The sequence below is a fragment of the Notamacropus eugenii genome, chromosome 1, assembly GCF_028372415.1.
Source record: "Notamacropus eugenii isolate mMacEug1 chromosome 1, mMacEug1.pri_v2, whole genome shotgun sequence".
NCBI lineage: Eukaryota > Metazoa > Chordata > Mammalia > Diprotodontia > Macropodidae > Notamacropus > Notamacropus eugenii.
Genome location: NC_092872.1, coordinates 175,984,152 through 175,996,180, shown reverse-complemented (window position 1 = coordinate 175,996,180; position 12,029 = coordinate 175,984,152). Strand labels below are relative to the sequence as shown.

General features: G+C 38.8%; 1 protein-coding gene across 8 annotated transcripts in view; it reads left to right on the top strand.

Annotated features, from left to right (window-relative positions):
* The window catches only part of ADAMTSL3 (ADAMTS like 3), a 562,343-nt gene that overhangs the window by 339,550 nt on the left and 210,764 nt on the right, over positions 1–12,029 (top strand). For all 8 annotated transcript variants that reach the window (XM_072619353.1, XM_072619328.1, XM_072619322.1 and 5 more), the window contains exon 8: positions 11,020–11,094. In XM_072619353.1, the coding sequence (XP_072475454.1) occupies positions 11,020–11,094 (75 nt within the window). The remainder of the gene's footprint in view (positions 1–11,019; positions 11,095–12,029) is intronic.

The window sequence follows — 12,029 nt, the reverse complement described above, 5'->3', positions numbered from 1 at the left end:
TTTTAGTATGGTTTGTTCACGTCTGTTTTTCTTACTCGGAATCTGGCAAGACACAATCCATTTTTGGCTAAGATTTTCCACATACCATATGGAAGCACTTCTGTGTAATCATGCTCTGTGTGAATGAAATGTGGAAATGAAGCCATGTCTCCTTTTTTGATTGTGTATCAGTAGGGCCTGCAGAATATGTACAGTTTTTTGGTGAAGGTTGCCAAGTGATTGTTCATATCTTAACTTGGATTCATACCGAGTCAGTGTTGAAATGAGACAATATTGGCACATCCCTGCTTAGGGGAAAGTACACAAAGTTGTGAACAGGATATCATTGCCATCGTATGCTGAGGCAAATTTAAGGTGCAAGAGTACAGATCCAAGATCTTCACTATGAGAAAAATGAGACAGTCATTCAGCTGTAATATGCAAATGTTCTACTCGAAGGAGGAAGACAGAATTAATAAGAGCTTTCCATGGATGATTTGGAGTGAAAGCAGAAGATGCAAAAGACTTATATAAATAGCAACAGATGAACCATATTCTTGAGACAAAGACAAAACAGTTCATTGAAGAGTTGGGTAAATAGATTTAATTTAATTCTCACTCTTCCACTTAAAATCATGTTCACCTAAAGCAAATGGTGTTCGGGCATAGTAGAACCAAGGATGGCTTCCTTAATCCAAAAAACTGTGCCGTTACTATTATGGCTTCTTCCTAGAAAACTACCTTGATACCACTGTCAAAAACATTATCCTGGGTGGGTAGGCCATCAATCTGCCTCTGCCTCAAAACAGAACTTCTTTTCTCCTAGGTGGCTCAATGTTTAGAGTGCTGGAACTAGAGTCAGGAATACCTAAGTTCAAATCATATATCAAACACATATTAGATGTGTGGCTCTGCACAGGTCACTTCCTCAGTTTCCTCATCTGTAAAGTGAAATAAAAAGTGGTAACTACAGGGTTCTTATGAGGATTAAATGAGGTAGTATTTCTAAAACACTTGGTATAGTGCCTAGTCCATTATAGGTATTTAATAAATGCTTGTTCTCTGTCTCCTATAGATACATAGAACTCCTTTTTAATAGTAAGAAGAAATCAATAAAAAAAGCATTGATAACTGTACAAGAAACATAATCCAATCAGATGCAGGAATGTTGCTGAAATTGTCTTTCTAACTTGAATGATTCAATATTCATCTCCTTTTGTCTTCCCACATTGAATGAAAAAGGTTGCCTTCAGCAGGAGTGTGGTACATCAGTGTATATCCAGACCAGCTGCCTGGTTCATTTTAAAAGTATCTCAACATTTATTTAGTTGAGCTCAATGAGGAAGGCAGCATGGTGTAAAGACAAGGAGTCAGGAGACCAGAGAGTTGAGCCCCAGTTCTAGCTCTGATATTGACTACCTATGTGACCTAGGATACGTCTCTGTATTTTCTCTGTACCGTGGTTTTTGTGATCTCCAGCATCTATTCCAGCTCTAACATTGTATACATATATTTGTAGTGAATTCTTAGGCTTTTCCTTTTCTCCTTCTTTTAAAAATTGGTATAGAATTGAACTAAGCTGGAAAAAAAAAGATTTTCTTATAGCAGTCTCAGTTGAGGTCTTAATAGAGTAATCACTCGGTTAAATATTAATACTTTCTTTTTTGTGTGTGAGAGCTCTCAGAACATCCAAAGAGGCTGTTCAGCACAGGCCAACTGCCAGAAAATGAGGTTCATTTTGGGACAAGGATAGGGTCTTCTGTTATTTATTAGAAAGGATAGTAGAAAACCCTGACATGATGCTCTCATGCCCAGTGAAATGCATTCTTAGCTCTTGGAGTCAGAATAACAACTCACATTTGTTTAGTGTTTTAAAGGTTGCGAAAGGCTTTCCTTATAACAATCCTGTCAGATAATGAGTGCAAGCATTATTAACCCTGTCTTAAGGACAAATAAAGTGAGGCTAAGAAAAGTTAAATGACTAGCCCGTGGCCATACAGGTAAAGTCTGGGACAAGATTTGAAACCTAGATCTCTTGACTCCAGGTCCAGCACTCCGTTCGCTCTACCATTGAATGCTACCCTATTTAGAAGTTGCTTCTTCCAGTCTGTGTTGATTGGTTCATCCTGATTCCAGCAACTCCACATTGTCTTGAGCAAATGTTTGTTTTGGAATGCCCCTTTCTTCCCGGGTTCTTCTGTGCTAAGTAAAGGCAGAATCTCTCTTAGAGCCTTATTTCCCTCCCAAACACAGCTTTAAATGAAACAGCATTGAAGGGGGCTAGTTACAGTGATCAACTGTGTCATAAATGGGAAATGCCTTCCTGGCTAGCCAAAATTTAAACTATAAAAGCTGAGGTGTAGAGTTAAGAGACTACAATTTTAATGGTGATATTGGCACTCCACAGCTTTCTACTTCCCTCATCCCTGTACATCTGGGGGTTTCTTACCTGATGGGTGGGACCAAGAGGAGCTGCCAGAGACTTTTTCTTTCAGGCTTGAGGAGGAGTGTCACAGAACATGTTGTGCTAGGTTTTCAAAACCTCATCACATCTTTTCAACTCCCTCCCTTTCCTGTTAGCACTTTGCAAACTCAGCAGCTCTGGCTAGTCCTGGGCTATACTCCTAGAGTCAAGTCAAGTCACGTCAAGCCAAGTCAACCAGCATTTGTTAAATACTGCCTATGTACCAGGTACTGTGCTAAGCACCAGGGATGAAAATGCAAAGTCTCTGCCATCAAGAAGCTTTACATTGTAATGGGAGAAGGTAACCCACAAAAGGGAACTGGATAGGGAAGTAGGTAGTAAAGCAGAAGGTACCAGGCAAGGGGCATTGAAGAGAAAGCCCGGAGGGTCAGAACTGCAGCCTGTAGAGGAATTAATACATGGCTACCCTGGGCACCCTCCTTAAAAATGGAGATTCAAGGAGAAAACAAATGACCAGAGGCAAAGATTGCAGGAACGGAGGACACTTCATTGTGTGAATTCCAGAGTTGGAATGAACTTCCAGAGTCAAGAGATTTCTGAGGCATTGTAGAGAAATTCCAAGAGAGTTACCATACTCTAAGGCCATTCCATAAATAGGAACTTACCACCATCTTGAAAGTGGTCTTAGCAGAGGTTCAATCAACCTAAGACAAGCATTTGTTGTAAGGTATTCATGACATCCTCTTTGATATCAAAGAAACTTTGACTGGGGCATCTTTATGTGGGGCCAAGATGCCGAGGGCCATGTTTGATGGTAGCACATCTCATTAGGCATCCTGAAAGCAAAATCAACAAAACTTGAATATTTGTGGCATAAAGGATTTACTTTCTTTCTGTTTAGCTCTCTAAGCTCACACTTTTACTTATTCCTTCTCGTGGGCATTATCTTTTTTATTATATCATACACCTGCTTTCAGTGAGGCACTGAGCATCAAAGAAGGGTAAGAAAGGGTCCCTTCCTTTGGGGGCTTCAGGCTTCTTAGAGAAGGGATGACTTACACAGAGATTAGTAACCACAGCAGAAAGCAGAGGCTAAGTGTCAGATGAGCATTTGGGGCAGTAAATGTTCCAAGGGGAGTTTGAGAGCCTCTTTCACAGTTAAAAAAGGTCTGGGCCTCACCCTCTGGGCTCCTGGCCAGATTCTGATCAACAGGAGGGATGCATCTCCTCTGCTTTCCATTTTCAGCTTTCTCAGTCACTAACGGAAGGGGTAAAAAAGAGGAAAAGAAGACCCAGCCAGATGTGGTGTCCTAGCCTTTCTGGGAGCGTCAAAGCTCTTGTCTAATTTTTGCCAAACACAGAAGGTTTTTCTACCTTTTTTGCTTCTTTTCTCTAAAAAGGAAAGAAGTGTTCCAGATCTCTCCCATCTGCTTATGTTATTCTAAAGCTGACTGGCTACTTTTTCTTTTTTAAAACATACACGGCTGGTTTTCTAAATTAATGGTCCTGCCTGGAGGTTCTTTTAGAAACTGCTTCAAAAAAAAGTTTAAAGTGTCAGTATCTTTTACAACACCCCAGAAAATGAAACAGACTCCTGGAGAGAAAAGCAGCTGCTTCGCTCACAGCTCCCTTGTACGGTGTATATCTTGGATCATTTATTTCTTGGTGTGATGGAGATGATATTATTTATTTCCATTATAATAAAATCAGTCAAAAACTTTCTTAAATAGAAGGTACAAACATTGTAATGCCAAGGTTAATTTGGGTCACACAGAAAACCCTAAACTTCTAAACACTCAGATTGAAGGATTATAGCAGATAAGCTGTCTCTTATCAAATATTGGCAGTTGGTATGTTTTTAATGTTCTAATTAAGTACAGTAGTGGTTTCTCCAGCACACAATTGGCTATTTTGTGTTTTCTCCACTTCCTTTGCCTGAAAAGGTTAAGGGAGTTCCCTGGCCTGAGTGTACCAAAGATTGGCAAGTGAAGAGGCTGTACTGGCAGGAGACATTATCTCCTCAATATCTAGGGCAAGGTGGTACAGGAAAACGAAATACTGCTGCCAAGATCCTGCTGATAGGTTGGGGCAGGAAATGAATTTTAAACATATAGGCCCTGGAAATTTACATGTCTTGTTTGAGTTCATAGGATTTAGAAGTGAAAAGAAAGCTAGAGATCATTCAATCCATCCTCACATGAGGAAAGTGAAACCCAAAGAAGGGAACGGATTTGCCCAAGGATACCCACACAAGTCATTCCAAACTAGGTCTTCTGGTTTTCCACTCAGTCTTTTTCCATTACACTACTCTTTCTGGGGTGAGTGACCTTGGACTCTTATTTTCTGGATGAGTGTTGCCTTCTGATGGTCACAAGGCTATACTCATGATCTCTAGATCACACTCACTCAAATTGCTTTACCATTTGCCTTTATCATGTGGATTGGCTGGATTTCTAGTTAGATCCCTGATATGTTCCCTCCTGGTTTTTTTTTAAGTTGTAATTAGATGACTATAGTGCCTGAATGACATAGGATGAAGACTGAATTTACCTGTACAGAATTTAATATTGTGATCAAACAGAACTTAAAGCAAAATTAATTTGACAAGGATATAACAATATAGGAAATGTGCCATACAAATTACCTAATCAGTAGAAAGGACACTACAAGGGTACCCAGGCAGAAGATCTGCCTCTTTTGAGCCTTGTAATGTTGAATAAGTAATATGATCATTCATTTAAAGTGTGTATGTATGTTCAGTTCCATTTTCTTTTCAGGTCTCTATTCTTTCCCTCTCAGCCTTTCTTCCTCCCCCCTTTCCCATTGTGAAAGTAAGAAAAACAAAACCTGTTGCAAATGTGTATAGTCAAGCAAAACATATTTCCACGTTGGCCATGTTAAAATATAATATTACCTTTAAAAGCCTCAGTTTCCTCATCTGTAAAATGAGAATGCACTTGTGCTATCTACCTCACAGAGATATTGTCAAGAAAATTCTTTGTTAACCTTAAAGGGCTCTATGAAAGAGTTACTATTACTATTATTGGGCATAACTTTCAAGTGCTTATGTAAATGAGTAATACTCATTATTTTTATTATTAAACAGATAAAACAAACAGATCTTATGACTGTAATTACTGCTGCATTTCCATAGCCAAATCAAATATTTATGTAATCCTTGTAGGAGGCACGGGGTAGAGAGGAGAAGAAAGCACTCTGCCAAGCAAAGAAGCTAACTTAGGAGAGATAACCAGCTACCTCATTCAGAGAAAAAACTGTATATAGGCATTATTGAAAAATGACACTTAAGGGTCACAATCAGGTCTTATACAATGAGACTGGGGAGAGAGTGTAGTCTGTATTTGAGTCAATAGGATATCTATCTACCACACTTACTGCCTAGCACTGTACTTTAAATATGGTAGCCACTTATAAATAGTTTTCAGATAAATAAATGAACAACAGACGAGAGGTTCCCGGGGGTTTCCTAGATCATTGAAAAGTTCCCAGCTAGCCAGAAGATGAAGCCAGGGATAGATACTGCCCTATTATGTCTAGCAAAAAAATTGTTTTAGGTATCAAAGTAAGACTGATGTGGTCATGATTCTCATTTCAGATTCTGGATCCCTGAGTCTCTCAAAGATCCAGGAGACATCATTTGGAAGCAATTTTCCAGTGTGGTTTAGTGCACTAGACTTAGAGTCAGGAAAACCTGGTTTTGAACCCTACCTCAGGCATTTACTAAATGTGTGACCCTGGGCAAGTCACCTAACCTTTCAGTGCCTTAGGTCACAAATCTATAAAATGAGGAAGAATTGGACCTGATGACCTTTAAGATCCCTTCCAGTTCTTGATCTATGATCCGGTGACCCACAAACATAACTAGAAAGAAGAGTTTAGGAACCATAGACATTCCTGAAATTCTACCAAGGACTTATTCATTTGGGTTAGCATGAAAACACTCCAGGGAAGGCTAGAGGATAAGAAGAGAAGCTATCAAAGAATCATGCTTAGTACTTAGCTACTTCAGTAGTCGATTCATATGGGTAGTCCCTCCAGTAGAAAAGGAGGTAATCCAATTAGTATGGCAATGACCAAGTCCTGGCTCTGGAATTAGAGGATCTAAGTTTGAATCCTGCCTTTGGCACTACCTATGTAATTTTTGGATAAATCATTGGAACTCCTTGGACCTCATTTTCCTTATCTGCAAAATGAAGGAGTTGAACTAGCCGGCTTCTTTTTAACTCTTGATCCAAAATCTATTTTAGAAATTAAACTCGAACTAGAGAAAGGCTTCCTATATATTGGGTAGATTCTCCATGAAAGAGTTTTAAAAAGAAAGGACCTGAACAAGGAACACATGGGATGAGGAAATATGCTTTCATCATAGACTAGACTAGTAGAAGGGATATCCTCCATTGCTAAGATCCATTGGAGGGTAAGAGTCTAAGTGTTTGTTGAATAAACAAATTACATAAATTAAATATAACAACTAGAGAACAGCATGAGTTAAACAAAATTTTGTAAGCTAGAGATTGCATCTCATTATAGCATATGATATATTCATGCATCCTTTTAAGTATTATACAAATGTTCCCACAGGTCACATGCTATCTTTGAGTTTATTTCCTTGGTGATATTCTAAATATAAGGATAATCCCTAATTTCTGAAGAAGAGTTGAATAGTACATCGTCCAGTAATTGTCTTTCTATGGTACAAACAAGAAAATGTTTCAAGAATCAGCCATTCGTGAAATCTATTGAAGTTTTTGTTCAAATATGACAGGGATAAAATCATGACATCCCTTTCCAAACTAACACCTAAAAAATGGTTAATTGCATCATGGTAAATTATGGACAAGACCAATGAATGCTTTAACAAAAACATCTAAAATGCAGTTATTGACCTTGCGAAGTCATTTGTTACTCAGATTTTATAGCAAAGATTTCAAGAGGTCTGTTTATTTCAGCCCTCTCCCCACAGTGACAGTTATGTTCATGTTCCCTCAGAGAAATGGAAAATCATCTTAGGTTTTGCTTCTTGTTTTGTTTTTGGTTTTTCCAAACTGACAGGGGAAAATTTCATATATTTATGGAAAAGAACTTCTGCATTTTCTGATGTAACTCATTATTTACCTTAGGAGCCTGAACCACAGAATGGCAATAAATGAAGGCAAGTTTTAACTTCACTCTTGAAAGATTTCCCCTTTATATGGCCCTACAGTATGGCAGCAGCTTTCGTCACACTGTACCCAGGGAATGAAAATAGTACTGTGATTATAGCCTTGAAGGGAGCTTAAATAAAGTAATGTAAGTCTGGGTTATAAAGCATGCAAACCCTATATGCACAAAATATAATACATAGCATGTGCTTCACAAGTAATAGTCACTCAGTATATGTCTATTGAATGACTAAGGCCCCTACTGAAAATGAGGTACAGTGCTAGGGACTAAGGATACAAGGAAGATACTGAGATAAAATTCATCCCTCCTTTCAGGGAGCAGATCAGATGCTTCCCATCCCAAGAGCCTTCTCCAAATCCTTCCATCCCCCCTTTCCTAGGTGAATCCATGAATAAATATTCATTAAGTACCAGTCATTATGCTAGATATTATAAGAAAACATTATGCTGATATTATAAGAAAAAATGAGGAAATCCTTGATCTTAAAAAGTTTATGGGTTTTTTTTCAGAGAAAACACTATATAAATTAGAGCATATTCAGAATAAACATAAAATAAATATATGGTAGTTCAGGAAAGGACACTATTAATTGGGGGGAATTTTATGTAAAAGGTAGTACTTGAACTAAAGGATTCTAAAAGGTAGAGGGGAAAAGAGAATGCATTTCAAACATGGGGAACAGTCAGTACCAAAGCAAAAGTGTGCAGAGAGGATCGGCAAGAAGGCCAGTTTGACTGGACTGTAGATTTCAGGAAAGGAAGACTACAATAAAGTACAAATGAATGCTCTCTTGATCCTCGGATTTTTGATTATTTTGCCTGAACTTCGCTCCCACATTTATTTCACTTTTCCTTGCATCCTGGCTATTTGTCTTTCCTCCATAGTGCCTTACAAGAAGAAGGTGCCTTATCTAATTGTCTTGAAGTGAAAAATGGTACCATCTCTGGCCTCAAGAAATTTAGTCTAATAGGTAGAAAAAACACATATGAAAGTAACCAGTAATATAATAGAAAGTTAATAAATCCATAGATGAGGTCAGACCAAGCATCCCGAGAGATTCAAGGATTGAGGGATGAAACTTTTACATGGTGTGAAGTTCTGCAGCTGTTTTGCTGCACAACACAGTATTATGTGATGCTGTGTACCGCAGGTAAGGGAGTACCTTTTTGATACAGATTTTAAAAAAGTAGAAATAAAATGTGAAATCAGGCAGTTTGTCACTTTAGCAGAACCAACTCTGTTTTGATGAATTGACTATCTCTAATTAAGACCTTTGTTATTGAATAAATTCTCATCTTAAGAGAATTTCTCATATTAAGAACAGTTTGTCAGCACTGCCATAATCTCCTAATCACTCATGACAGCTAATTAGTCCTGAGCTTTAACTGTGCAATATCTTCAGCATCAACCTATGACAACTTATGCCAAGGACTAGTTTTCATTAGCAAGAATGTGGGATGTCATAGGAACATAAATTTAGAGTTGGGAGAGACTTTAGGAGTCAATCTATTTCAACCCCTCATTTTACACATCAGGAAACTGAGACCCAGAGAGATTGACTTGCGGGAGGTCAAGCAGGTAGTACCATCAGAGGTGGGATTTGAACTCAGTTTCTCTGGTTTGAGTCACAGCTTTCTACTGAGTTCGTCTTCTAACGGGGCACATTCACCCCTAGACCGGCTTTCAGTTATTGCCACAGTCACCGGACCCTTCCCAAACCTTGCAAAACAAAGGTCAAAATTATGGCCACCCATATATTACCAGTCACTATATTATACATTCATGAAATTCTTTCCTAAACAGACAAGACAGACAAACAAACCAAAAGCTGTTACATTAAAAAAAAGAGAAAGTATTTTCCCAGAATTTTTTTCAAAATGTTTATTGTTGTTGGGGGTGAGGGTGGGCATAGTGCATTCTTTCTTCTTCACTTTACCTATAGTCCCAAGAACTAGAAAACAGGGGGAAAAATAAGGAGTGGAGGGGAAGGAGAAAAAAGAGCATGAAAATCAGATAAGAGAAAGCCAGAAGAGGAAAATGGGGCTGGATCTGTGTTAGATCAGAGTGAGAAAAATTCAGAAATGTTTCCTTGTGTGGGTTAACTTTCTACAGGTGGAGGTCGTTTCAGGGTGCTCGCAAGGCAGGGTTTATTACTAGGAGGAACGGCCTCACATAAATTTCTAGATCTAAACCAAAGTGTAATAATTAGTTAGTGTTCTGTGGGTGATTGATTTCCTATACTTCTTGCCACTTACACTGTGATCTGTGACGGGAAATGAGGTATTGGGCAAAATATGATGGAACAGCTGGACTGATTGCATTTATGTGTGGGAGGGAATGGAGTGAAACACACTGAGCAGATTCATGAATCAGTCCAAAGATTGCAAAATAAATTCAGATGGAATCCATAGAATATAAATATGTAACTAATTTGTTCTTAATACTTGAGTTGTTTGGATTTATAAAATGTAATTTCCCACTACTCAAAATGACTTCCAAGGTGGTTGTTGCTTGTGTGTGTGTGTGTGTGTGTGTGTGTGTGTTTCCAAAACAAATTCATTGTTTTGACTGTTAAAATGAGACTAATTGTATAGAATGATGATGACCTTTGAGCCAAAAGATGTTGGTTTTGCTTCTTACTAGTCATGTGACCATAGGTAAGTTTACTTCTTATCTCATTGTCTCATGTGTTTGACCCTTATGACTTTCAACTCACTGAAGTCTAAAAAGGGGACACCCCAAAATATGTGTACACATGTTATCTCTCCCAGTGGATCTGGGGTGGGGAACCTGTGACCTTGAGGCCACATAAGGCCTTCTAGATCTTAAGTACCCCGCCTTCAAGATCACAATAAGTCCCTGGAGGGCAAGGAGTATTTCATTTTTGTGTTTATATCCTCCCAGGGGCAGCTAGGTGGTGCAGTGGATAGAGCACCAGTGCAGGAGTCAGGAGGACCCGAGTTCAAATCTCACCTCAGACACTTGACACTCACTAGCTGCGTGACCTTGGGGCTAGTCACTAAACCTTGTCTCATCCTGGGTCATCTCCAGTCATCTTGGTGAATATCTGGTCACTGGATTCAGATGGCTCTGGAGGAGAAGTGAGGCTGGTGACCTGCACAGCCCTGCCTCCTTCGAATAAAACAAAGTCAAGTGCAAGTCATGTCATTATTTCTCTGATGGCATGGTCTTCGACAATGAAGGACAAACACACATGTATCCTCCCAAATGTCAATCAGTACAAGACACATAATAGGCACTGAAAAAATACTTAATTGATTGATTAACTATTTTGACATGAAATAGAATACAACAAAACCTATTTGAAGTTAGAATGTGAAACACAAGAACAAGTTTATGGTTGAGTTTTATGTTTTAACATTGCTGTCACACTCTGTTCTTACTACAACTCTCTTGTTGTTTCCTCCTAGGGGAAGAAAATGTGATTGCTGTTCCATTAGGAAGTCGAAGCGTGAGGATTACGGTGAAAGGACCAGCACACCTCTGTAAATATCTCATTTATAAGATGTGCACCTTGTGTTTATTTCCCAACCAGAAGAGAATGAAATCCATCTTAAAAAAAAGACAACAAAACCCCACACCCTTGTATTATTTACATCTGTGGAATATAAAGAATGTTTTCAGTAGATGTGATGCTAACCAGTGGGGGATGTAGAAAGTAAACAAAGTCCTTGGAACCACTCTAAGAATTTTCCATCCAGATTTGTTGTGTTGGAGTTGGAATCAGATCCTTAAAGTATCTCTGGCTGCCACACTGTGAGCCTAAACCCCTGATGGAGCACAGGGCTCTCTTTGTTTTGAGGTGAAAAGCAGCTTTTCTACATTGCTTCACTAATCACAGGAGTGTAAAGCATACACTTTTAAAAACACAATTAAAAAATATAGGGCTGTATATTAAGTTTGCTAGTCTGGCTTTAATAGAGGAAACCTCGCTAACAGATTGATCAGCTTCTTTCCATCACGGGATCTGTTCATTCTGGCAAGTATTACTTTTGAACTTCAGAGATCTATGATTCTATCAGTGTTGATGAACCTTTCATACCCGACCTGTCTACTACAGAAGTGGCTGTGGAATCCTGAGCAAGTCTCTTTAGCATTTCTCTCAACTTTGGCTTCCTCATCTGTAAAATGGGGCTAATAATACCTACTTCGGGGTTGTTGAGAGGCTCAAATGAGCGAATGTATATACAGTGGTTTTCAAACCTTTATAGCCCCATATAAATGTCAACAAGTTAGTAGCAACAGTGGTGGTAGAAGAAGATGATGAAATGGCGCTAAGAGGAAGATGATGACAATGATAATCCTCAGTAGGTTTAATAACCAAAAAATTTCGTCACTGGTGAGCAAGCCTTCTGGCTAGAAGCCACTGTGAACTTAGAGTAGTCCTGGGAGAGGAAAAGCATATAAAGGGCATTGCTAA